General features: G+C 61.9%; 1 protein-coding gene across 11 annotated transcripts in view; it reads left to right on the forward strand.

Annotated features, from left to right (window-relative positions):
* Window positions 1–26,324, forward strand: part of ASPSCR1 (ASPSCR1 tether for SLC2A4, UBX domain containing) — a 41,336-nt gene that overhangs the window by 11,628 nt on the left and 3,384 nt on the right. For 7 of the 11 annotated variants that reach the window (XM_055100908.2, XM_063599497.1, XM_063599500.1 and 4 more), the window contains 8 exons: window positions 5,747–5,804; window positions 6,918–6,991; window positions 7,407–7,827; window positions 20,376–20,530; window positions 20,825–20,906; window positions 22,893–22,959; window positions 23,634–23,696; window positions 24,322–24,374. In XM_055100908.2, the coding sequence (XP_054956883.2) occupies window positions 5,747–5,804; window positions 6,918–6,991; window positions 7,407–7,827; window positions 20,376–20,530; window positions 20,825–20,906; window positions 22,893–22,959; window positions 23,634–23,696; window positions 24,322–24,374 (973 nt within the window). Of the gene's footprint in view, window positions 1–5,281; window positions 5,495–5,746; window positions 5,805–6,917; window positions 6,992–7,406; window positions 7,828–20,375; window positions 20,531–20,824; window positions 20,907–22,020; window positions 22,142–22,892; window positions 22,960–23,633; window positions 23,697–24,321; window positions 24,375–26,324 lie in introns of those variants that run through there. The other 4 variants (XR_010110739.1, XR_008621579.2, XR_010110740.1 and 1 more) reach the window with 3 other exon arrangements.

Genomic DNA, 26,324 nt, shown 5'->3' on the forward strand with positions numbered 1-26,324 from the left:
TGAGGCAGGAGAATCACTTGAACCCAGGAGGTGGAGGTTGCAGTGAGCCGACATCACACCACTGCATTCCAGCCTGGGCGACAGAGCAAGACTCTGTCTCAGAAATAAATAAATATTAAATAAATAAATTTCTAAAAGCTCAGACCCAAGCTTTGTCCCAGAAGCTGGAGTTTGCTAACCATGGAGCAGGATATGGACGAGGTTTCATGGTGGGTGGCGTTGCCAGCCCCACGGTGAGGGTGGAGTGCCTGGTGGGCTCTCTGCTGGGAGCTGGTCCCCAGCAGGTCTGCATGAGGGAGGGAGGCTCTCGTGCCTAGTGTCCCTGCACTGGCCCAGGAGGCTTGGGGAGGCCTTGGGAAGTGCAGGTGTCCGCAGAGTGGGACGGGCGGGAAGCTGATGTTTCTCCCTTCATCTGTTTCGGAGGAGGTCTGAGTCCAGGGACAGTGTAAGCGCTGTGCTTGGAAGGGGTGTTCTGAGGCTGGGGGCTGCAGGCCTGTAGCCTGCCCAGGAGTTGCCCTGGGACAGAGCCTGCTTTGTGTATTTGGGGACCCCTGGGTGATTTCCTTGGATGGACACTGCCACGTGTTTGAAACGTCGCAGCTCCACTGCGAGGGTGTCACTGTAGCACGCAGCCCTGGCCCGACCAGCGTCTCAAGCAGCAGGGGCCTCAGGGATACCAGTGAGCCACACATGTCGGCCATGGAGGTGACTCACATTTTCTTTTCTTTCACCCAGGCTGGAGTGCAGTGGTGCGATCTTGGCTCACTGCAACCTCCGCCTCCCGGGTTCAAGCAATTCTCCTGCCTCAGCCACCTGAGTAGCTGGGATTACTGGCGCACGCCATCACGCCTGGCTAATTTTTGTATTTTTTTTTAGTAGAGACAGGGTTTCACCATGTTGGCCAGGCTGGTCAGGTGATCAGCCCGCCTCGGCCTCCCAAAGTGCTGAGATTACAGGCGTGAGCCACCACACCTGGCCAATCACTCACTTTTTCTTGTAACCTCATTAAAGAAGAAATAAAAACAGGTGTCATTAATTTTAGTAATACGTGTAGTTAACTCAGTATACCCAAAATACGACTTCCTGGACACGTAGTCAGTAGAAAAGTGAGCCGTCTCATGCTCTTGTTGTGCAGAGTCCTTGAGACCTGCGTGTATGGTGCACTTGGAGCATCTCGGTCTGGGCCGGGTCCTCGTGGACTGGGCGCTCTCTGCTCTGCTTCTCAGGCTCTGCTGCAGGGAGGGCGCCAGGAGACAGAGGCTGCACGCTGCTGGCTTCGAGCTTTCCCATTTTCCCTATAGTCTGAAGGTTCTGCCCAGCAGAGGGGTGTGAACGGCCACTCCGAGCTCTGGGGGACACTGCTCTCTGCCTGCCTGGTGGGCCTGTGTCTGAGTTTGGGATCTTCCACGCCGAGCTCTGGGGGACACTGCTCGCTGCCTGCCTGATGGGCCTGTGTCTGAGTTTGAGATCTTTATGACGGGGAGTGTGCCTTCCGTGATAGGAGACGCATGAGATGGAAACGAGGATTTCATGGCCTACGGGCCCTGGGGGTACACGGCCCTCCTGGAGGCACCCGGAGGAGGAAAGGGAGTACCTTTCTGACCAGCATCTTTGCTGGGGTACAGATTGTTATGCTAACGGGTTTCCTATGAGGAGTTTCTCCCCATGGGTTTAGAGCCAGCAGGCACTAGCCCCAGGAGGTCATACTGTGACTTGGGGGACACTGCGGCACGTCTGGGCAGTCCACGAGGGCAGGCGGGCGAGTCCCGTAGTTTGAATCCCATGTCCCGTAGGGACCTAGTTGCTAAGTGGTGAAAGGCAGGGGTGTGGATGGACCACGCTGAGCTGCTGGGAGCAGGAAGAGAACCGGGGACTGTTGCGGGTGACCAAGACCTGCCCTGGAATGATGCCAAGGGTGAGCCGTGGGAACTCACACAGCAGCTGAGCCGCTTTCCATCTGAAAACCGTGAGGGAGCAGGGTGGGCTTTCTGTAAATGTCAGATTCATGAGCTCAGCCATGGAGGGGATTTGTCCTCTCTCAGAGGCGCCCCTGGGCTGTGCTGGCGTGGGCACCCCAGGTGGGAGTGGCCCCCAGTGTGCCCAGCCCCTGGCTGGATCTCTTCCCAGGCCCCCAGCCCTCTGCTCCCAGCCTTGACTCAGTGCTTGGGGGCTGGCTGAGTGCATCTCAGCCCGTTCCTCCTTCTGTAGGTAAAGCCGTGGCTCCGGGAAAGCCGGGTGATTTCTGCAGCCCTCTGGGTGTGCTGGGGTGTAGGGATGGGCTGCTGGTGAGGACAGGGCTCTGCCAGGTGGAGCACTGGCCCGTGGCCACACTCAGGGTGGGTCTGTGCATGCTGCTGGGCCAGCTCAGAGCTCTGCGGCCCGTCCCTGTCCATCCCTGCCCGTCCCTGTTCATCCCTGTCCATCCCTGCCCGTCCCTGTTCATCCCTGTCCGTCCTTGTCCATTCCTGTCCATCCCTGTCCATCCTTGTCCATCCCTGTCTGGACCTGGCTGGGTTGAGAAGGCCGGAGCCTGCCCCAGGCTCTCCCGGGCTCTGTCCAGCCGCTCGGCGGCTGGGCTGTCATGCGGTGGGTGGTGCCCTCTGCGGGCCTCCCTGAGCCCAGTGGCTCCTGGCCTGCAGCCACAGCTTCTGTTCCCGGCAGGGCGCATGCTGCTGACTGGGCTCTCGTCAGCACCTGTGTTTGCGCCCAGCTTTGTCATACCCAGACAGGACATGAACACAGAGAGCTCTAGACTCACTGCCTTGTCCCCAGCACACAGCCTCGCCTTGCCGGAGTGGGGCCCCAGCGGGGCGGGGTTTGTGGTGCATAAAGAATATGCCCTCAAAGCCAGCAGCAGAGGCGTGTCTGCCCTCCTGGCCGTCCCGCTGGCTTCTGGCCCTGGCCGGGTGGGGAGCTCTGCTGGCTGGAGAGTGCGTGAGAGTGTGCCAGTACCCTGCTGCGAGCAGGCACCCGCGGAAGCGCCCCAAAGCACTTCTTGCATTTCTGGCTTTGGAGCATGGTGTCTGGTGGCTTGGCCTGGCCTGGGGTCCCCGGAAGGCCCTGGGTCTTGCCCCTGCGGACACTGGGACTTGCAGAGGTCTGCGTGGGGGAGGGGGAGTAGGGGCTGTGTCTCCTCGGGCGCTGGAATTTCCCCCGGGCCCTGGCGTCCTGCACACTGGGCCGGCGTAGAAGGTCTGGAACCGATTGCCGGCCGCCCCTCCCTGAGATCCCGCATGAGGGAGGGAATCTGATCCCTCTGGAGGAGCCGCACATCAAAGCCGGGCTGGCGTTTGATGTCACGCTGCTGTGTTCTGTCCCTGTTTGTGATTTGAGGTCCCCAAGCTGGCGGTCAGTGCCGGGGAAGGACTGCAAGTCGGGACTCTGGCCACCCCTCGGCCCAGGCCTCCCCAGCCGTAGAGAAGCGGCCTCATGACCATCTCCGGACCCCTGGCCATCTCCGGACCCCTGGCCATCTGTGTCATGCTGGGGAGCGGGGACCCTGGGCCCTTCCTGTCCCTCTTCCTGGCCCCGGGGGCTGTGCTTCCTTGAGGCCTCTCTCTGCCTCTGTCCAGGTTCTGCTCTGGCGCATTTTGAGGCCTTGTGTTTTCCTGAGCCCTGCGTCTCGGGGCCTCTGGGCCGAGTCTCCAGCCATTTGGAGGGAAGGCAAATCTAAGGCCCTTTGTTGGCTGCTCTGCGGGACGGGAGCTCAGCGAGTGTGTCCCAGCCTGTGCGCAGAGGACACCCGCCGTGTGTGTGGTGCGCACGTGCTCCACAGGCTAGAGGCCCTTGGGGAAGGGGCTCCCCTGTAGGCAGTGGACCCAGGGAGACCACGGGGCTAAGTCCGCGACCCTGTGGGGCCTCTGCAGCCAGACCAGGCTGTCAGAGTCGGGGCCTGAGTGGGAAAGGGATGCCCCTCCCCCAGGATTGAGGACGTGAAAAATAAAGGCCACGAAACAAAAGAAAACACATCAAACCCACACACGTGGCCGAGTCCCCAGGTGGCGGGGCTGGGCCTGTCCTGGGTGTGGCACCTTGGGCTTTTCTGCTTGGTCTGTTCTCATTTCAGGGAGGCAAGTCCTGCCCTTTTTTTTGTTTTGTTTTGTTTTGTTTGTGTTTGAGACGGAGTCTCGCTCTGTCTCCCAGGCTGGAGTGCAGTGGCGTGATCTCAGCTCACTGCAAGCTCCACCTCCCGGGTTCACGCCATTCTCCTGCCTCAGCCTCCCCTAGTAGCTGGGACCACAGGTGCCCGCCACCATGCCCGGCTAATTTTTTGTATTTTTAGTAGAGACGGGGTTTCACCGTGTTAGCCAGGATGGTCTCGATCTCCTGACCTCGTGATCCGCCCATCTCGGCCTCCCAAAGTGCTGGGATTACAGGCGTGAGCCACCGGGCCCGGCTGAGTCCTGCTCTTTCAAGTAGGTCAGCAGATCCCAGGGTCGGGGCACGGTGAGTGCACAGTGGACCCCTGCGGCCCTGTAAGCACACAGGTGGGTTCAGGCGGAGGCGGAGAGTTCCTGTCCCAGCATCCCACTCTGTGCATGGATGTGCACGCGTGTCTCGACCTGGACACTGCAGCACCCTGCCCTCTGACCCTCCCAGTACCCCCCATCCCAGGGGGTTGCTGCAAGCAGTTTCCAGCCCAGCTCTTACCTAATCTTTATCCCCTGTGTTCTGGTCACCAGCTCAGCCTGTGTCTTCCTGTCCCACCTGAGCCCTTGCAAGGCACACTGGCCATAGGGCTTGGCAGGGCACCTGCATGACCTGAGGCCGGCCCTGGCCTCCCCTTTGCCTAGGCTCTGGCCATCTGCCCCCTCTTCTCGGATTCCCCTCCCTGGAGAGGGACTGATCAGGGGCATCTGCAAGGAAGGCCTGAGAAGGGCTTTTGTTTTTCTCAGTGGGGAGGATTTCACGGTGGGGAGTTGGAAACGCACAGGCAAGCCCGCCTCATGCAGCAGGTGCCACCAGCAGTTCACATGCTCTGGGGCTGGATGTGACGGCATGTGCCCGTCTCCCGGGCTGCCATGCACATCAGGCATGTGTGGGAGGCGTGCTGCATATACCTGCCCACCCATGCACGGGTCCAGCTGTGCCTCCTGCGGGGCGAGGCTCAGAAAGACACTGGTGGCAGAGTCCGACATGGACTTATAAGCACGGCCTCCCCGGCCACAGGCAAGCGGGCGTGAGCGGAGTGCAGCGCCCCTCCCTCCGTGCTTCGGTGACAAGCGGGCGTGAGCGGAGTGCAGCGCCCCTCCCTCCATGCTTCGGTGACATCAGGCGTCGGCTTTGGAGGAGGACATCAGGCGGCGGAGACAGGGGCGCCTCCTCTTAGTGGGCGGCTTAAGATGAAAGCCCAGACGTTGGTGCCCTCACTCTCAGGCTCCTGAGTGCAGGTGTCCATGAGCCGCATTCCGGAGCCAGCGCTGCTCGCCCCTCCTGTGTGGTCCCTGGGCCCTGCCGGCAGCTCCACGTCCTGCCAGCGGCCCCGAGACTGGAGGTGGGGGGAGCCCCCGGGCCATGCACCACAGGCCAGGGTCCTTGGGAGCGCCCCCGGCTGTCAGGTGCCTCCTTCCGGTGGTTGTGGGGCGCAGTGGGGCTGAGGTCTGTGGCCTGGGCCTGGGATGCTGTCCTGGGTGGGTGCTGGGTGAGGGCCCCACACCTTTGCCTTCCGAGTCTCCTGCCCCAGGGCCTCCGTGGCACTGGTTGAGGTGCCCCGGGGTACCTGATGGTTTCTTTCCTCTCCTCCCAGGGAGTGCCTGCAGCACCCCGGCGGGGCCACCCCAGTCTGCGTGTACACGAGGGATGAGGTAGGCGGCCTGCTCTTGCTCACCCAGTCCCCGCTCACTTTCAGCCCACTTTCCAACTGGAAAATCTGCTCTCCCGCAGCCGTCTCCAGGGCAGTGGCGGGAGACTCGGGCTCTTGAAAGCACGACGTGTTTCATGGAAAAAGAGGGAGTGGCCGGCCCTCGGAGCCCGGGCTGCCCCGAAACCTCCCTCGGCGCCCTGTTTGTTTTTTCAGCTTCTCTCAAAGCCCAAGAGTCACAAAAGTGGTTTCATTTAATAAATATTTGCTTTGCTCGGTGTTTTGATCATTTTCAAAACCGAGCGTGGCGTGGCGCAAGCAAAGCCCGCCGTGGCGGGACCCTCCTAGCGCTCGTCCCTGGCCTCACAGGGGCCTTTTGTTTCCACCCTGGCTGAGTGCCGTTTGCTGGGGTGGGGGGGCACTGGCCCGGAGGGGCCCTGGGGGGCCAGGACATTCCCCGCATTTATCCCCATTTGGAAGCTCCCTGGCTGGGGCTGTGACGGGGAGATTCAGGTCTATGTCCTCCCTTGAGGGGATGAGCCACGGGGCTCAGGACCCAGGCCCAGCACTGTCCTGAGGCTGTGGCCCTCAGGGACCCTTACACCCTTTGGCTTTTGTGCTGGGCCATTGACTGTGCCCTCACTAGAGGCAGCTTCTCCACCCGTTCCTCACGGGTCAGAGTTAGCGTATGGGACGTGGCCAGCCAGGCCCGATCCCTGCCCACCCCGAGCTGAGCACCAGGAATGGCCACCCCCGTGGGTGACAGCACGTTCCTGCCTCTCTCGCTCCGGGCAGTGGGTCCTGGCACCAGGGCTTCCTCCTTGCAGCCCAGCTCTGCCAGCCCAGGCCTCAGTGAGCTTGGGTCCCAGCTGCGGAGACCAGGCTGGGGGAGACACGGTCAGGCATGGGCAGCAGGTCCTGCCCCGGCTGAAGACCAGACTCAAGCTGGGCCTCGTGGAGGGTGTGGACCGGCAGGGGCCAGATGTGGGGGGTGGATAGGATGGAGGCCAGAGAGGGCATGTGGCCTGTGGTCCTGGTGGTGCCGGTGCCCGGAGGGCTTCCCTGGGCTCTGGGGTCCCGGTGCAAGGCGCACCTGTCCTGGCTGCTCCTCCTGCAGGTGACGGGTGAAGCTGCCCTGCGGGGCACGACGCTGCAGTCGCTGGGCCTGACTGGGGGCAGCGCCACCATCAGGTAAGGGCAGTGCCGCTGGGGCCGAGGAGTCTATTTAGCTAAAAAAAAGTGGTCTCAAAGGAAAGGAGAAAGGACACGTGGCAAGTGGGGAGTAGGTGTACCCAGGCCCTCGTCATGGAGAGCGCCTGGTGGCCTCTGCCTGCCTGTGGGCGTGGGGGCTGGGCTGCCCCGACCTCATCTCTGTGTCCCCCAGAGGGGCGGTGGATCTTGGGAGGGCGCATGGGGCAGGAGAGGGTGAACCGGGGGCAGGAGAGGGTGAGCCGGGGGCGGGAGAGGGTGAGCCTGGGCCGGGAGAGGGTGAGCCGGGGGCGGGAGAGGGTGAGTGGGGGGCGGGAGAGGGTGAGCCGGGGGTGGGAGAGAGTGAGCCGGGGGCAGGCACCACAAGGTGCTTCCCTTGTCTTCTGGCCCCACTCAGGTTTGTCATGAAGCGCTACGACCCCGTGGGCAAGACCCCAGGAAGCCTGGGCTCGTCAGCGTCGGCTGGCCAGGCAGCGGCCAGCGCTCCACTTCCCTTGGAATCTGGGGAGCTCAGCCGCGGCGACTTGAGCCGTCGGGAGGACGCGGACACCTCAGGGCCCTGCTGCGAGCACACTCAGGAGAAGCAGAGCACAAGGGCACCCGCACCTGCCCCCTTCGTTCCTTTCTCGGGTGGGGGACAGAGACTGGGGGGCCCTCCTGGGCCCACGAGGCCTCTGACATCATCTTCAGCTAAGTTGCCGAAGTCCCTCTCCAGCCCTGGAGGCCCCTCCAAGCCAAAGAAGTCCAAGTCGGGCCAGGATCCCCAGCAGGAGCAGGAGCAGGAGCGGGAGCGGGATCTCCAGCAGGAGCAGGAGCGGGTAAAAGGGGCTCTGGGCCTTGGGACTTGGGGGTGTCCTTTCTCCTGACGTGTAGCCCTGCGTGGCTTTAGCTGGTCAGCCTGGTGGCGTGGCCGTGATGCGGGCAGAGGAACCCAAACGCGGGGCTCCGGACAGGAGCCTTCTGACTTCGCCCAGGAAGGAATTTAGGGGTAAGCAGGTGGTAGAGAAAGTAGATTTACTGAGACGGTGGCTGTGTCTGCTCCGGGATGAGGCCGTGTCCGTTCTGGGATGAGGCCGTGTGGGCTCCGGGATGAGGCCGTGTTGGCTCCATGACAAGGCGGCAACTGTGTCAGCTCCGTGTTGGCTCCGTGATGTGTGGCACAGAGCAGGGCCGCCCTGGGGTGGTGCGTGGAGGGCAGCAGCTCAGGGCATGGCCGTGGTCACATTTACATCCACTCAACTACATGCACGTTAAGGGGTGGGGCATTCAGAAATCTCTAGAAAAGGGGCGGTAACTTCCGGGTTATGGCCAGGGAAGGGGGAGCTGGTGAACGCATCAGCCAGTCTTCAATCTGGTCTGGAATCAAGCCCCACCTCCTACCTGAGCAGGGTCACTGGGCTTGTTCTTAGCTTCTCAGGCAAATGATTTTTTTTTTCTAGGTTTTTTTTTTTTTTTGAGACAGAGTCTCACTGTGTCCCTAGGCGGGCGTACAGTGGCGCGATCTCGGCTCACTGCAACCTCCGCCTCCCAAGTTCAAGTGATTACTCTTGCCTCAGCCTCCCGAGTAGCTGGGACTACAAGCGCGCACCACCAAGCCCAGCTAATTTTTTTGTATTTTTAGTAGAGACAGGGTTTTACCATGTTGTCCAGGATGGTCTCAATCTCTTGACCTCGTGATCCACCCACCTCGGCCTCCCAAAGTGCTGGGATTACAGGTGTGAGCCACCGCGCCCAGCTCTTTTTTCTGGTTTTAAACCACCTTTACTGAGGCACCCACTTTTTTTTTTTTTTTGAGATGGAGTTTTGCTTTTGTCGCCCAGGCTGGAGTGCGGTGGCGCACTTTCGGCTCACTGTAACCTCCACCTCCCGGGTTCAAGCGATTCTCCTGCCTCAGCCTCCCAAGTAGCTGGGACTACAGGCGTGTGCCACCACGCCCAGCTAATTTTTGTATTTTTAGTAGAGACGGGGTTTTACCATGTTGGCCAGGCTGGTCTCGAACTCCTGACCTCAGGTGATCCGCCCGCCTCGGCCTCCCAAAGTGCTGGGATTACAGGCTTGAGCCACCGCGCCCAGCCTAATTTATTTTTATTTTTATTTTTCATAAAGACGAGGTCTCTCTCTGTTGCCCAGGCTGGTCTCGAATTCCTGGGCTCAAGCGATCCTCTTATCTCAGCCACCCAAAATGCTGGGATTACAATTGTGAGCCACCTCACCAGGCCTGAAAGTTACGTTTTATAATATTGTGGATAGTATCATGCTTCCTGTTACATCTTTGACTGGCTGACTCCTTGCTGGTTCTAGTGGCGTCTTGGTTTCTCTCGGGGCCTCTGCAGACCTTTCCCTTTGTCCTCTCATCGTTTTTCTTCCTGTGTTGCAGCGAATGGGCCTCTGGTGCTTTTGGATCGTGGCGATCTTAGCAGACATCCTTCCTTGTCTTGATCGTAACAGGAATTACTAGTCATTTCTCTGCCAAGGATGATGTGTGCTATAAAAAGCCTTTATCAAGCAGAGAAAGTTACTATTCCTAACTTTCTGACATTTAGAAAAATCTTAAGTGGGTGTTGAACCGTTTCAGTGTTTTCAGCATCAATGGAGATGACCGTATGCTTTATTTTATTGGCTTGTGCATGTGTGTTCATAAGTGAGACAGACTTTTTTTCCTTGCTCTGTCTTCATCCAGTTTGGGAATCGAATTTCACCTGGCTCACAAGGGAGCTGGGCAGTGGCCCCTCTTTTCTGGGTTCTGGAAGTTCTCCGAAGGTTATGGCCACTGCTCACTGCAGACTACACCCACCACTGGGGCACTGGGCCCTTGGCGGGGAGTGCATGCAGGCAGGCGGCCAGGTGCTGACCTCCGAGCATGCCTGTGTGTGGCTGTGGCCTGACCCTCTCCCTCACGCCTCCCCCCCACCGTGGGGACCTCGTGTCTGTGGGGTCCCTGGCCCTGTGGCTGACTTTTCCTTTGTCCCTGTCCTGACCCCGCATCAGAGCCCTGCACCTGGGCTGCTGAAACCTGACTTCCTCAGCTTCCTCACCTGCAGAACTAAGGTGTTCGTGGCATTTATGGATTTTGTGCCAAAAGAGGCAGACTGGGGGACTGTCATGCGGCTCTCGGTGACAGGGATGGGAGGAGGCTGTTTCCCAGCCCCTGTGTCCCCTGAGGGCCAGGCTGCCAGCTGCCAGCCACAGCCCAGGGGCCAGGTCAGAGCTTCTTGAGCTCCTGCTGACGTAGTGGGCCTGGAAGGCCCCCATGCCTCCATCTCCTGTGGACATTTAAAATATTTGTGTCTGGGCCTGGTATGGTGGCTCACACCTGTAATCCCAGCAGTTTGGGAGACCGAAGTGGGCAGATCACCTGAGGTCAGGAGTTTGAGACCAGCCTGGACAACATGGCAAAACCCTGTCTCTACCAAAAATACAAAAATTAGCTGGGTGTGGTGGCAGGTGCCTGTAATCCCAGCTACTCGGGAGACTGAGGCAGGAGAATGTCTTGAACCCGGGAGGCGGAGGTTGCAGTGAGCCGAGATCGTGCCACTGCACTCCAGCCTGGGTGACAGAGTGAAACTCCATCTCAAAAAAAAAAAAAAAAAGAAAAGAAAACAAGAAGTGGCCAGGAGGGCTCTGTGCACATAGCCCCGGCCTCGGCTGTCCCCTGGGCACTCGTGCTACGTGTCCCGGACCTCAGGTGAGGTCAGGAGTTTGTTTCCTCCTCCTCTGGCCGCTTCTGAGTGAAGCAACCTCATGCCTCCCTCTTGCCTCCCTGCCACACACCTGGGAGGGCAGAGGCTGGGCGTCTGCACCGTGTTGGATGTGGGGGCTCCCATCTAGCCCGGCGTCAGGGTCCAGCCCCTCTGTTTTCTGTCCCCCTGGCTGTCCTGGGACTGTTCCTGTTGAGTGGACAAGGGAGTGGGGAGTGAGGGTGTTGGGTCCATTCTAGGACTATGATGGTGTTGGCACCCCGTCCTCCCTCTGGGAACTCTGCCAAACTCTGCACTGTGACACCTGAGTCCCCATGAAGCGCTCGTGCCCCTCGACCCGTGTGCTCTGGGTGAGCAGGGGCTGACCCCCTTTAGGCCTGCTCTTGTGGGGGACCCCCTCAGTGTGAGAGACACAGCGGCTGTCATGTTCCCCCATTCTAGAGGCGTGGGCCTCAGCCCCTTCCCTCCGTGACCAGGGCGGGTCTTGTCTGCAGAGCGTGGGGCGTGGAGCATGGGGCTCGCAGCCCAGAGTAGTGCCCGCCGGTGCTCGCCCGTCGGGAGGCGCTGTTGGGGTGGGGTCTCGGCTGGCAGGAGGGGTCCAGGGGAGGGAGCGTGTGCCTGGCCTGCATGGCGTGCTGAGGGCCTTTGATCTGGGACTTGGGCAGCTGATTGATGGAGGGCGTCCTGCCCGCCCCGCGCCTCCCATCGCCGCCAGCCGCACACGCAGAGGGCCCGAGGCCACATGCTGCTGCTGGGTCCCTTTCAGTGATGGGGGGAGGGGAGAAGGGAACAAAACAGAACTTTTTTGGGGAACTTCAAAGGTACACTTTAGTAAGCAAAAAGAGTTTCCAAGTTTCCCATTAATGTTTTGCCTGTGTGTGGTTTTTGGATTTAAATAAAGAGTCAGAAGAAAGAGACAGGATAAAATACAGGCAGGTCCTCGGCCGAGACCCGGGGTGGTTCACAGACCCGGGCGGTTCCTGCCTTTGATGTCAGGCATTAATTATTAGAAGGTAGTTTTACTGGCAATCAGAACCGGGCGCTGGGAGAGGCAGGGGCTGCCCGGCGCCCCCTGGCCCTGTCTTTGAAGTGCCTCCACTGGCCGGGAGGCCGCCCTGCAGCCCTGTGCTGGGCTGGGACGCCAGTCCCAGCAGACGCCCCCCACAACTCGGCCTCCCGGCAGCTGGCACGAGGGCCGCTCCTGATCAAAGGCTGGGTCTGCCCGCACGGGCTGGCGGCTGCTGCCCTGCCTGCCCCTCCCGCCTCGGGGGTGAACCTTGCTCCTGGAGCCGGGGCCTGGGGTTTCCTCAGCACCCCTGCTCACACCCGGCCCTCTGTGGCTGACAGCCGGTGTGGGACTCGTGGGGCGGGGAGGAGCCTGTCCCAGGGTTTTGGGGGTAAACCAGCGGGGAGGAGGCTGGGCCTGGAGCGGGTCATGCACTGGGCGTGGTGAATACACCCTGCCTGGAACCCCCGTGTGCCTGGCAGGGCAGGTGCTGTTGACCCTGGGCAGTAGGTATTGGGCCAGGGGCTCCTGCCCCTGGACCCTGACGCCGGGCTAGACAGGAGCCCCCACATCCAACACGGTGCAGACTCCCATCCCTGCGGCCAGCCCAGTCAGTGGCCAGGGCGGCCCAGGTCCCTGCTATGCCTCATGGGTGTCTGAGGACAACCCTGGGCTCTGAGGCTGTCCCTAGGGGCACAGCCTGTGGCCTTGATTGGAATGGCTACCAAGCATGGCTGGCAGATGGCTCAGTGGCTCAGCGACTTTGCAGGTGGCTGGCTGAGTCCCGGCTGTTTAGAAGCCTGGTGACTGACAGGCGCTTGTGTTTCGGTGAGGAACCCCAGGGGGTAGGGGGTGGATGCTCGCCACTGGGGCTGTGGGGAGAACTGGGAGTGTGGGGCTCCGTACTGGGCGAGTCGGCTGCTGCAGGGCGCAGACCCCACTGGCCCCTTCTGGCCTGGACTCTCCTCCCTGTTGGGCCCAAGATCCCCTGGTTGGGATTGTTCCAGGAACTCAGGTCAGGGGCCCCGTCAGCCCTTCCCGGGCTCCCCCAGGAGCAGCCTCCAGACTCTGCCCTGCGGATGAGCCCCCTCACCAAACTGCTTTTCCTGCCTGTCCAGGGGTGTTGGTGCGCTTTATCCACAGTGACACACGCCTGCCACACCGTAACGTGCCCAGCTCCAGACGGGCTCATGGTCAGCCCAGGCTGCAGCAGTCCTGAATCCTGTTCTTATTTTTCTTTTCTTTTTTGTGACGGAGTCTTGCTCTGTTGCCCAGGCTGGAGTGCAGTGGCGCAGTCTCAGCTCACTGCAAGCTCTGCCTCCTGGGTTCACGCCATTCTCCTGCCTCAGCCTCCCGAGTAGTTGGGACCACAGGCGCCCGCCACCACACCTGGCTAATTTTTTGTATTTTTAGTACAGACGGGGTTTCACCGTGTTAGCTACGATGGTCTCGATCTGCTGACCTCATGATCTACCCGCCTTGGCCTCCCAAAGTGCTGGGATTACAGCCACCGTGCCCAGCCTTCTTTTCTTTTCTTTTTCTTTTTCCTTTTTTTTTTTTTTGAGACACAGTCTCGCTCTCTTGCCCAGGCAGGAGTGCAGGGGCACAATTACGGCTCACAGCAGTCATGACCTTCCATCTCAGCCTCCCAAGTAGCTGGGACTGCAGGTGTGAGCCACTGCACCTGGCCTCTTTTCATCTTCTAAAGTATTTTTCTTTTTAAAATTAAAAAGTGATTTTTTTCTTATGAGTACCTCATGCTTTATATTTTCATCTTTTCATTTTCATTTTATTTTATTTTATTTATTTTTTTGAGACAGTCTCGCGCTGTCACCCAGGCTGGAGTACAATGGCACGATCTCGGCTCACTGCAACCTTCCCCTCCCAGTTCAAGTAATTTTTCTGCCTCAGCCTCCCGAGTAGCTGGGATTGATTACAGGTGTCTGCCGCCTGTAATTTCTGTGTTCTTTGTAGAGAAGGGGTTTTGCCATGTTGGTCAGGCTGGTCTCGCACTCCTGACCTCAGGTGATCCACTTGCATCGGCCTCCCAAAGTGCTGGGATTACAGGTGTGAGCCTCTGTGCCCAGCCTATTTTTATTTTTATTTTTATTTTTTGAAACAGAGTCTCACTCTGTTGCCGAGGCTGGAGTGCGGTGGCATGATCTCAGCTCACTGCAACCTCCACCTCCCGGGTTCAAGTGATTCTGCTGCCTCAGCCTCCTGAGTAGCTAAGAGGCGCCTGCCACCATGCCCGGCTAATTTTTGTATTTTTAGTAGAGATGGGGTTTTACCATGTTTGTCAGGCTGATCTCAAATTCCTGACCTCAGGTGATCTGCCTGCTTTGGCCTCCCAAATTGTTAGGATTACAGGCGTGAGCCACCGCGCCCGGCCTGTTTTCATCTTTTTAAAATAACTTTTTTTTTTTCGAGACAGGGTCTGTCTATGTTGCCTAGCCTGGAGTGTGGTGGTGCGATCTCTGCTCACTGCAACCTCCGCCTCCCGGGTTCAAGCGATTTTCGTGTCTCAGCCTCCTGAATAGCTGGGATTACAGGTGCCTGTTTAGTAGAGATGGAGTTTTCGTCATGTTGACAGGCTGCTCTTGAACTCCTGACCTTAGGTGGTCTGCCGGCCTTGGCCTCCGAAAGAGCTGGCACTACAGGTGTGAGCCACCATGCCCGGCCTAAAATAACTTTTCTTGGCTGGGTACAGTGGCTCGCACCTATAATCACAGCACTTCGGGAGGCCGAGCTGGGAGGATCTCTTGAGCCTAGGGGTTTTAGACCAGCCTGGGCAACATAACGAGACCCCATCTCTACAAAGGAAATTTAAAAATTAGTAGGGCGTGGTGGTGTGTGCCTGTAGCCCCAGCTGCTTGGGAGGCTGAGACGGGAGGATTGCCTGAGCCTGAGAGATCAAGACTGCAGTGAGCTGAGATTGCACTGCTGCACTCCAGCCTGGGCAACAGAGCGAGACGCTGTCTCAAAACAGAAACATCTCTGCTTTGGGCCTTCCTTGTTGGCCTCTCCCCAGCCACGTGGCCACTCGCTGGCAGGCCTGGGCCATGAGCATCGGTGCAGACGCTGTGCTCAGCCTGGGGGCGGCGCCGTCTCCTCTGGGTGGGATTCGAGGCCTGATGCCTCTGCTTGGTGCAGGAGGGTTGTCGTGCTGAGGGTGTTCCCCGTGTAAAATTTGGGCATGGAGTTTGTGGTGTCTTCAGAGGCAGTCCCGCCTGCGTCCTTTGTGCACGCCTGTCCACGCCGGTCGCAGCGGTCTCCCCACAGAGCCCGCGCCCGCGCCCAGGCCCGCCTCTCGCCCTGGCACAGCCTCTCCTGCTGTGCACGTCCCAGGCCTTTGATGGCGTCCACGTGCTCTGCCGCCTGCCTCCGAGGGTGGCCGGGGCGCTGAGTAACTCGGGAGGTTTGGCCCGTGTCTGGCGTAGTGATTCATTGAAGCTCAGAGCCTCCAGGGGAAACTCCACACTCCCTCTCACCGGAGCCCTGGCGGGGCAGGCCGGGCCGAGACGGGGGGAGGGAGGGAGGCCGGGAGGGAAAAACACAAACCCTCAGAGACGCTGGAAACTCTGAGGTTGGGGCCACCTCCGAACGGGTTCACATTTTTCCTCTGTGTGTCATCACATCCTGGAAAATTACTGTCAAGAAAAGGAGACCTCTGGGCAGTGTCCCGGCCTGTGTGCATGCCCCTGGCGCCCTCACCCCGCAGCCCCCAGCCTCCCTCCCCTCGGTTTCCCAGCTCAGCGGCCCAGGGATGCCCCAGCACTGTCTGCTGTGAGGCTGCGCGCCCGCAGGGCTGTCCCCGGCATCCCTGACAGCGTCCCTGTCCTCAGTCCTGCCCGTCCTTTCTGGCCTTTCTCCGGCCCCCTTCCGGTTTCGGGGCATCTGGATAAATGGTTAGCATCATTGTGGTCCGGTCCTTGCGGCCCTCCTGGAGGCCGGGACCTGGGGGTCCAGCGGGGGCCTGGGTTTGCAGGAGACAGGAAGGGGCTAAAGGGGCAGAAGCATGCAGGGGCTTCACCTGCAGGAGGAGTCGGGTCTTTCACAGCTGCCTGGCCACCCTCGGAGTCTGAGAGGCCATCACACCTTTCCCTCATGGTGCCAGCTGGACCCTCCACGCTCCTTGCCTCCTTGTGTGTCATGTGGCAGCCATAGTCACCCCCACCCTGTGGCGCATTTTGAGCTTCTGGGGAGCTCAGCACACACAGCTCCTGTGAAAGTGCCAGTGCCAGCTGCTGGACCCTGCTGTGCCCCCGGCATCACCCCTGTCCTCTGAGACCTCTGACTCTGCCCAGCAAGAGGGGCAGGGTCGGGAAGAAGGGGGTGTGGGGCCTTTGGAAGCCGGGCCCAGGCAGTGAGGCGGAAACCAGGCCGGGCTCAGCATAGCGAGCTCCTCCTGGTGGAGGCACTGGTGTCCGGGGGCATCAGTGGCACAGAGAAGGTTCCGGGCTCCATCTCCTGAACCTGTCTGGAAGAGCCCAGCTGCTCCCATGGACCTGCGACCTGCTGCCCGGGGCCGGGGGTCTGGGCCTCTTTGCATCGGCTCAGGGGAGGCCCTCCGTGGCTGGGCGAGGGTCAGCTGCCATTTGGATGCCCCGGCAGCCGTGGGGCTCTCGCCTCTGCCAGAGCAGGCAGCTTCCGAGGTGGCAAGGGCTTTGGGGAGCAGCGGGAGGCCTGGGGGTGCCGAGTGTTCCGGAAATATTGCTGGTTCTTCTGGGGCAGTCCTGGCCCACTGGGCAGAGCAGAACATGGCCTCTGCTCAGTGGCAGGGTGGGGCGCCGGGGTGGCGGAAACATGAGGCCGCGTGAAGTGGGCATCAGTTGGGCCCTGGGGTTTGGGCTCGGAGGCCTGCGGGGCAGTGGTCCCCCGGCTCTTGCTGCCCTGCGGTTCAGTTCCTCCTGCTGCCGCGCCTGTGTGCCCCGTGGGTCGGCAGGTCTCGTGAGAGGCCTCATCTGAGACAGGAAGCCCCACGCAGGCTTCTGGAAGGCTCCTCCTGGCTCTCAGCCACCCCGTTGGCTGAGTGAGACTGACCCCAGCAGCTTCCTGAGGCGTGGCAAGGCCCCCAGGGACACCTGGCGGCCACACACCTGGGGGACCCCACCAAGGCTGAGACCCAGGTTGGGGCCCCCTGCACTGCTGAGGTTTGGGCCTCATTCCCCGCTGGCCCTCTGTCTGCTTGGGAGCTTTCCAGGTGGGGATGTTCGTAGGGACAGTGGTATGGCATCCAGTTGCCTCCTCCCTGAAACCTTCAACCCGAACCTCACTCAGCACAGAGAATTGGGGGCCAGACCACTGCGGACGGAGGCGTCCTGCTGACACAGCCCCTGTCGGGATGTGGGAAGGGGCGGAGGCACAGCTCCAGCCCCAGCATGACCGTGTGTGTGGGAAAACCGTCCGGGTACTTGGGGACAGCAGGGACATTTCCAGTGTGGGTGTGTGAGAGCCACCTCCCCCATGCGGTGGGCCCTGGTGTGATGCTGGCAGCTGGGACAAGAGTCCTTCTCTCAGCAGATGCTGCTGTGCTCCTGGGGCACAGTCTGTGGTTTTCTTTTGTGTGCATGTCCATGCTTGGGTGTGCGTGCATGTCCATGCTTGGGTGTGCGTGCATGTCCATGCTTGGGTGTGTGTGCATGTCCATGCTTGGGTGTGTGTGCATGTCCTTGCGTGTGCGTGTCCTTGCGTGTGTGTGTCCTTGCGTGTGCACGTGTGTGCTTGGGGGCATGTTTGTGTCCTTGCGGGTGCACATGCGTGCTTGGGGGGTGTGTGCATGTCCTTGTGGGTGCACGTGTGTGCACGGGTGTGTGTGTGTGCGTCCTTGCATGTGCACGGGTGTGTGTGTGTGTCCTTGCGGGTGCATGTGCATGCTTGGGGGGGCGTGTGCGTGTCCTTGCGGGTGCACGTGCGTGTTTGGGGGGGTGTGTGTGTCCTTGCGGGTGCACGTGTGCTTGGGTGCATGCAGCTGTGTGTGTATATGCATGTCTGTGTGTGCACATGTGTGCATGCATGTTTGCCCCAGAGCGGAAGGAAAGTGAATGCAGCCGAATGATCACATCTGCATGAGGGGTGTTCACTGTTGTGTCTGCCCATCTTTCTGTGGGCTGAAATATTTCAAAATAAGAAATTGAGGGGAAAGAGAAAGGAGGGTGCTTGTCTCTCTCCTTGCCTTCTGCTCCTCCTCCCTGTGTTGGAGGCTCCAGGACGCCTCACCCCAGGTTGACGTCATTTTTGGCCTGCACACGCAGCCCCTTTCTTTTCTCCGGGCACCGGCGAGGAGGCTGGGGACGGGGGACGGGAATTCCCCCAGGGGCCAGGCCTTGACTGCCCTGCAGGGCCCTCGCTGTCACTTTTTTCCCTCACAATGTCTCATCCCTCAACCTCTGTTTTCCATCCAAAGGCATCTCTGTGAATCCACCTGGCGCGGGAGCGGTGCTGATGCCACAAATGCGGGCCAGACGGCTGGGCAGAGCTCACCAGTCAACAGGGCTGGGTGTGGCTGAGGCAGCCCTGAGACCCCAGGCCCTGCCGCTGCGGCTCCCGCTTCCCGGCCCCTCTTCTCTGTGGGACGGAAAGTCTCTCCTGGGGAAGGCTCGGAGCTGAGCTGATGGGTGTTTGAAGTTTCTCCACACACAGGGTCCCCTGGCATCTCCCTCTGTCATTTGGTGGCCAAGTGACATTTCCCAGCAGCCCTACTGCAGACGCCATATGTTCTCGGGGTGACTCAGGTGGCCTGGGCCCTTCTGGTAGCCGCTTATCCAGCCTGACCTCAGGCTCCAGCGAGGCTGCTCCGGATCGGGGCTGCTCTGCCCAGGTGAAGGGCGGGTGTGGGAGGTTTCCGTAGAGGCCGCTCTCCCCTGCTACCCCGGCCCCGTGTGGGACCCTGGGTCTGTCTGACAGACAGAGGCTTCCTGAGCCAGGCCCTTGGGATGACGGGTAGGAATCTAGGGTGGATCCACAGGAATTAGAGATTTTATCAGTTTTGTTTTCCAAATGAAGTCAACAGCCCCCTAGCAGCGTGATACTGATGGTCCTGTCCCCTATGGCCCCCATCCTGGAGGCACCCTGGTGTGGGCTGTGGGCCTGGGGGTCCTTGGCACTGTCCAGTATGCGGACGTGCTAGCAGCCCACATTTCCCCCAGTGACCACCAGGCTGTGCCCTGGACATGGCCGTCTGAGCACGTCGTGTCCTGGGGCCCCGTCTGGTGGTCAGGCTCAGTGCGAGCCCATCAGGGGTACTCTGCCCGCCTGGGAAGACAGTGTGGCTTCTGGGGGCTCCTCCAGGGAGGCTCTGGACCAGGCTGCAGAGGATGCCAACCTGCCACAGGCTGGCCTGGCCGCTCATGGACATGGCGGCTCCTGGCCCAGGGTCTCTCCCCTGGGAACCCAGGCGTGCTCGCGGCCCTCTGGAATGCAGGCGCTGGGGCTGTGGGGGGCCGCCTGGCGCCTGGCATCTTGTTATAAAAAGCTCTGGCGCAGGCTGCTCTCAGTGGCTGCAGGATGGTTGTGGCTTTGGAAGGGCAGCCCCCAGGGGCCTTGGTCAGCCACCTGTGGGCCCCACTGCCGAGCCGTGGTCAGCCCTCACTGGCTGCCCTGCCATGACGCTGCTGAGGCCAGTGCAGCTCCTGCCAGACTCCCGTGACAAGTCATAACAGAGCCACATGCCGGGTGGCTGCAGGGCCCTGTCGCCCACAGCAGTCGAGGTGTCAGGTGTGTCTGGAGGGCAGCCCTGGAGACACCTGGGACAGGCGTACCTCTGGCAGGCGCACCCTGGCTGTCACCCAGTGTGGGCATGGTGGGGGTGCTGGAATGCTGTGTAGGGCAGGAGGCAGCAGCCCGTGGCTGGGTGGGAGACTGCAGGGTAGACGGGATGGGACCAGGAGGGTTGTTCCCAGGGACTGCTAAGCCATCCCCAGGTGTCAAGAGTGTGAGGTAGGAGTGGGAGCCCAGAGCCGGCTCCAGGCCACCCCAATTCCCGACAGCTCTCGGCTGTTCTGTGTGAGGGGGGACGGGGCCGAGTGTGGGTCGGCGCAGTGCTGAGGTGTCCCATGTACCCCAGCACTGTGCTGAATGCATTGAAATCACTGCCCAGGGCTCCGCGAGCTGCACGGCCCGGCTTTGTCAATTTCATTGCTGTTGATGCCAATTAGGGGTGACGCTGTCCCTCCCGCATCCCAGGGTGGGCAGAGGGAGGGGCCGGCTTGTTCCCTGGGGGCAGGCGTGCATGGAGTCAGCCTGGCCATGGAGCTGTGGCCAAGAGGGCAGCGGGGGCAGCTGGACTGGGGTTTTTGCCGACGCTCTAATTTGGCGGCTGTCGCCACCCCTCCCCCCCCACGGAGACCCTGACGTGGCCTGAGCCAGACTCCAGGGGCCATGTGCCCTGCTGGGGAGCAGGGGCTCAGCATCAGGTCTGGTGCACTGACTGGGAGAGGGGGGTCTCCAGCCCTGGACAGGCCCTGAGTGGGGTGGGGTCCCCCAGCTGCTGTGCCCAGCCCTGCCCCCAGGACCTGGCCTTGGCCCTGCGCTGGCCGGGGCCAGGGAGGGAGTGGGCCCAGCTCCCAAGTCTGTGTGACCACCTCGGCTGGGGCACTGACAGCCCGGGGTGCGGAGGGCCCAGCCCGTGACACCCGCCGTCAGCCGCGCCCTCTGCCTCCAGCCCGTGGACCGGGAGCCCGTGGACCGGGAGCCGGTGGTGTGCCACCCCGACCTGGAGGAGCGGCTGCAGGCCTGGCCAGCGGAGCTGCCTGATGAGTTCTTTGAGCTGACGGTGGACGACGTGAGAAGACGCTTGGCCCAGCTCAAGAGTGAGCGGTGGGTGCCCCCTCAGTGCCTCCCGGCATCTTCGCGCCAGGGTTTGCCCCATCGGGTGCTTGTGTTGCCCGCTGTCCCCAGTGCCAGCACTGGCTCCCGGCCCAGGTCCCTGACAGGCTGCCCTTAACAGGACCTCAGAGGGTTGGGGCCCAGGGAGGGGCATCCAGACCTTCCTGCCTTGTGTGGGGAGAGCAGCCCACTCCCACCCTGGAGGGTGCAGGTGAGGAGCCCGGGGCCTGTTGCCAGGGCCCCCATTCTGACCAGAAGCCCTGTTCCTTCCCCTCCTCACCACAGGAAGCGCCTGGAAGAAGCCCCCTTGGTGACCAAGGCCTTCAGGGAGGCGCAGATAAAGGAGAAGCTGGAGCGCTACCCAAAGGTCTGCAGACAGGATGTGGGGGCGACTGAGGCACAGCTCTGACGGGGCCCCCCTGAGGTCTACAGATGGGACATAGGGGTGACTGAGGCACAGCTCTGAGGGGGCCCCCCGTGAGGTCTGTGGACGGGATGGGGCGACTGAGGCACAGCTCTGAGGGGCCCCCCCTGAGGTCTACGGATGGGATGTAGGGGTGACTGAGGCACAGCTCTGAGCGGGCCCCCCGTGAGGTCTGTGGACAGGACGTGGTGGCGACTGAGGCACAGCTCTGAGGGGGCCCCCTGTGAGGTCTACCGATGGGACGTAGGGGCGACTGAGGCACAGCTCTGAGGGGGCCCCCCCTGAGGTCTGTGGACGGGACGTGGGGATGACTGAGGCACAGCTCTGAGGGGGCCCCCCGTGAAGTCTGTGGACAGGACGTGGGGGCGACTGAGGCACAGCTCTGAGCGGGCCCCCTGTGAGGTCTACGGATGGGACGTAGGGGCGACTGAGGCACAGCTCTGAGGGGGCCCCCCCTGAGGTCTGTGGATGGGATGTGGGGGTGACTGAGGCACAGCTCTGAGGGGGCCCCCCGTGAAGTCTGTGGACAGGACGTGGGGGCGACTGAGGCACAGCTCTGAGGGGGCCCCCTGTGAAGTCTGTGGACAGGACGTGGGGGCGACTGAGGCACAGCTCTGAGGGGGCCCCCTGTGAGGTCTGTGGACAGGACATGGGGGCGACTGAGGCACAGCTCTGAGCGGGACACCCGTGAGGTCTGTGGACGGGACTTGGGGGCGACTGAGGCACAGCTCTGAGGGGGCCCCCCGTGAAGTCTGTGGACAGGACGTGGGGGCGACTAAGGCACAGCTCTGAGGGGGCCCCCTGTGAGGTGTGTGGACAGGACATGGGGGCGACTGAGGCACAGCTCTGAGCGGGACACCCGTGAGGTCTGTGGACGGGACTTGGGGGCGACTGAGGCACAGCTCTGAGGGGGCCCCCTGTGAGGTCTGTGGACGGGACGTGGGGGCGACTGAGGCACAGCTCAGCAGGGCCCCCCCGTGGTGGCGCGCATGCCCTTAGTGGCCAGTCGATCCTCCCCTGCTCATGATTTAGAATGAAACCTTTTTTTTTTTTTGAGACGGAGTCTCTCTCTGTCGCCCAGGCTGGAGTCAGTGGTGCCATCTCAGCTCACTGCAAGCTCCGCCTCCCGGGTTCAAGTGGTTCTCCTGCCTCAGCCTCCCAAGTAGCTGGGATTTCAGGTACCTGCTACCACTAGCTCGGCTAATTTTTGTTGTTTTTTTTTTTTTTTTTACTAGAGATGGAGTTTTACCATGTTGGCCCGGCTGGTCTCGAACTCCTGACCTCAGGTGATCTGCCCGCCTCAGCCTCCCAAAGTTCTGGGATTACAGGCTTAAGCCACCACACCTGGCTGAATGAAACTTTAAACAGCACATTTGAGCCGGGCGTGGTGGCTCACGCCTGTAATCTCAGCACTTTGGGAGGCCAAGGTGGGCGGATCATGAGGTCAGGAGATCGAGACCATCCTGGCTGACACGGTGAAACCCCATCTCTACTAAAAATACAAAAAATTAGTCAGGAGAGGTGGCGCACGCCTGTAGTCCCAGCTACTTGGGAGGCTGAGGCAGGAGAAAGGCGTGAACCCGGGGGGAGGTGGAGCTTACAGTGAGCCGAGATCACGCCACTGCACTCCAGCCTGGGCGACAGAGCGAGACTCCATCTCAAAAAAAAACAAAAAACAAAAACTAGCACATTTGAACCCAGGTCAATGTGGTTTTAGAACGCAGGCCGCTGTGCACACGCACGGCACTTGGCTGTCTCCATGCCCAGCCTGCCACGGGGGAGTCGAGGCCCAGGCCCTGATTGGGGGTGGCTGCTTCTGCCTGCCCCAGCCCTGGTGTCCATGGCCCAGCGTGGGCCGAGTGGGGAGGCCACGCCCTGGTCCCTGGTGCAGCTCCGGCCGTCCCTCCGACCCTTCCCTGTCTGGCCTAGGTGGCTCTGAGGGTCCTGTTCCCCGACCGCTACGTCCTACAGGGCTGCTTCCGCCCCAGCGAGACAGGTGGGCAGCGCTGTGGGGTGTCCGGGGATGGGGGGCGGGGGCCCATGGGGCCTCTCCCGGCTCCTTCCTTCCAGGCCACAGGACTGCAGCCACCTGGCCTGCGGGCTCCAGGGCACTGGGTGGGTGCGGGTGCTGGTGTCCCCTTGGGGGTGCAGAGGCATCCCAGTTCGCAGAGTGTCAGGCAGGCTGGGCGCTTGCTCCAGGTGCCCGGCCCCAGCTCAGGGAGCCCGTGGTCCTGAGTGCTCACGTCGCCCACCTACTAGGCATGGGTGGGGCAGAGGGGCACCCAGAGGAAGGCACCCTACCCCGGGAGGAGGGCAGTGGTGCTGTGACATTCAGGGGCTTGTGACCTGTACCCAGACAGCCGGGCGGCAGCAGCCCAAGGTCACAGGGGCCTCCCCCAGGGAAAGGGAAGCGCTTAGGCTGGGGCGGGGGTGGGGCTGGGGGGCAGCGGGTGGCAGTGGGAGTGCTCTCCAGCAGGGCGGGGGTCCCAAGTGTGGCCCGCACGGTGGCCCAGCCACGCCGAGCACCTGGAGTGCTGTGGGAGGAACAGGGCTGAATTCCCACCCCTCGGGGAAAGGCCCAGGAGGGTGGGAGCCGTGGCCCAGGTGCTGGGGCAGCCGGGGGCTGGCGTGGTGGAAGAGCTGTCTGTATGCTCTTTTTCTCCTCTGCAGTGGGGGACTTGCGAGACTTCGTGAGGAGCCACCTGGGGAACCCCGAGCTGTCATTTTACCTGTGTACGTTTTTTCTCCCGAGCCCACTCCTGCCTCTAGTGCTCGGGGCCTCGGTGCTGTGGGCACACCGCCCGTCCCAGCTGGGGCTCGTGGCAGCTTCTCCACAGGAGCAGCATCTGTGGCCTCCCGCCCAGCTGCCTCCTGCAGCCCATGGTGTCTGTGTGGAGACCTAGGAGGGCCCTTCTCCCCGAGCCAGGCGGTGGGAGCCAGGCTTCCTGCCTTCTGTCTCAGCGCCCTGCTCCCCTCTGGAGCCCTGCTGCACCCCAGCCTGGTCCCCACCCCTGGGGCTCAGGCCACTCCTGCCCGAGGGCTGTGGGAAGGGTGGGTGGACAGGGAGTGGCTGGCCTCCCATGGAGGGCGTCTAGGTGGCAAAGGGTCAGGCTGCCCACTGCAAGGGGAGCCGGGCTGCACGGGTGGTGTCCCCTGCAGGTGGGCCTGCCCCCCACCGGCCCTTCCGAGCCCTCAGCTGGAGTTTCTGCAGCAGGAATGTGGGCACAGGGTGTGCTCGTGAGGGGCTCTTCTGCTCCTCTTGAGGCGTCACCCCCATCTGCAGGCCTGTCTTCCTTCGGGAGCATGGATGGGCGAGGTCCCCGGTGCTTCCTAACATGTAGGTGCCTTCTCTCCTCAGTCGTCACCCCTCCAAAAACAGTCCTGGACGACCACACGCAGACCCTCTTTCAGGTACCTGAGGGCCTCCCTGGGGTGCTGTGGGGCGGGGCCCTCCAGGGAGGGCAGGACGAGAGGGTGAGGCCTCGGGCAGGAAGGAGGGGCCTGGCAGGCGCTGGGGCAGGATAATAAAGCCTTTGAGAGCCGGTGGGTTCCGAGGGGGCCGTGGGCCTCTGAAGTTGTTTCTGACAGGGCTTTCCAGCCTCCTCTGCTTCCTGCCTGGCCCCGGGTGGGAAAGGGCCTGCTAGGCGGCCTGCCTGAACTGAGGCCGCTTGGAGGTCTCGGCCCCCCTGGGCTGCTGTGCTGGGGCCAAGGCGGCAGCAGTCCCTGCCCAGGGGTCTGGGTGAGGAAGGGCCCGGCAGGCCTCGGAGCAGGGCTCAGGGAGCCCCAGAGGGACCAGGCCCTCAGCTGGAGGCGGCCGCCTTGGGCTTCGGCTGCCAAGCCCGTGTTCCTGCCCCTTCCCCCTGCCCGGCCTCTCCCACTGGTCCCCCGGTCCCTGCTAGGAACGCCCTGGTGCCCATAGCTGTCCGCTGCTTCTGTGGGTCCCTGCCACCTCCCTGAGGGCTCCTGAGGGTGGGGCCAGGGTGAGGGTGCCGGGTCCCCAGCCCTGCTGGGCCGCCCTCCAGAGCCAGAAGCAGTGAATGTCCTGTCCTTGGCCTGTGGGAGAGCTGCCTGGGGCCTTCCAAAGCCCTCTGGCCTAATGGTTTCCTCTTCAAAGCCTCTTCAGATATTTTAATTAGCCACAGAGGCGGGGTTTTTTTTTAAGTGGCCACAGGCCTCTGCAGAGGCCTGGGTTGGAGGTGAGAAGCTTGCTCACTGCCTGGGGCTGCAGCCACTTGCTGAGCTGGGGCAAGAAGGCTGGCAGCTGCCAGGGGTGATCAGGAGCAGGACTGAGCGGGATTCCCTGCAGCGGAGGCAGGGGAGGGGTGAGACAGTCCCCTCTCAGCCCCCCGAGCTGCCGGGCGGACTCCGGGCCTCCTTCCTCCGTCTCCATCCCCTCCCTTGCTGGCCAGCCAGTTGATAAACATTGAATTTGGAAGATGCCTTGGGATGGAGAAGGACCAGTGCCCAGGCCTGCAGCCCACCCTCCCGCTGGGAGGCCCCTGAGAGCACTGGGGTGCTGCTGCCCTGTTTCTGGGGACGCTTGGCTTCCCTACCAGCCACCGTCTCCTGCCCTCCATCAGCTGGGCTCTAGCCTCGGGGCCTCTCGGGGTGGTGTCCCCGGTGACGTGCCTGCCTGCCTGCCTGCCGTCAGAGAGCTGGCGGGGCTGAGGGAAGGAAGCCTGCCTCCCTGGCAGGCAAGCAGGCGGCGGGCGCGGAAGCACCAGCTTTCATGTCTCTGGCAGAGCCCCACTCCGGCTGCCTGCTGCCTAGGGGGTGTCCAGGGGCCGGCCCCCGGCTTCTGAGAGGGACAGCGTGCGTGGGTGTGGGGGCTCCGGTAGCCCGTCAGCCCTCTGTGGCCCTGGCCCAGGAGAGTGCAGGTTTTCTGGGAGGGCTGGGAGGAGGCGGCCAGGAGTGAGGACAGGGAATTGTGAGCAGTGTGGGGGCACCACTGTGGGGAACAAAGCCCCCCGCCCCTGCCTGAAACCTGCGTCCTGGCCCTGGGCATCAGGGCTGGCCCTGCCCTGGTGTCCTCACACAGTCACTTCTGTGTGCGGTCCGCGTCCTCAGGTCATGAGGAAGGTCACCCTGGGCTAGGCCCACCTTTGATGTCACGGTCACCTCACTTATCTCTTCAAAGGCTCTGCTGTTTGGGCTTCCTTCCATTGGCTTTGCGGGGGGCAAGCCTGGCTCCTAACACCCTCCGTTTGTTGGAGCTCTCAGGCTGCCTCTGGGGACCGTCTGCCAGGACACAGGCCACCCTTGCTGCCTGGTTCCCCACTCCCCAAGCCACTCACCTGGCAGGGCGTGACTGGCACTTCTGGCCTGAGTGCCTGCTGGGCACCCGCCCCTAGCCAGTTCTGT

Source organism: Pan paniscus, chromosome 19 (genome assembly GCF_029289425.2).
Source record: "Pan paniscus chromosome 19, NHGRI_mPanPan1-v2.0_pri, whole genome shotgun sequence".
Taxonomy (NCBI): domain Eukaryota; kingdom Metazoa; phylum Chordata; class Mammalia; order Primates; family Hominidae; genus Pan; species Pan paniscus.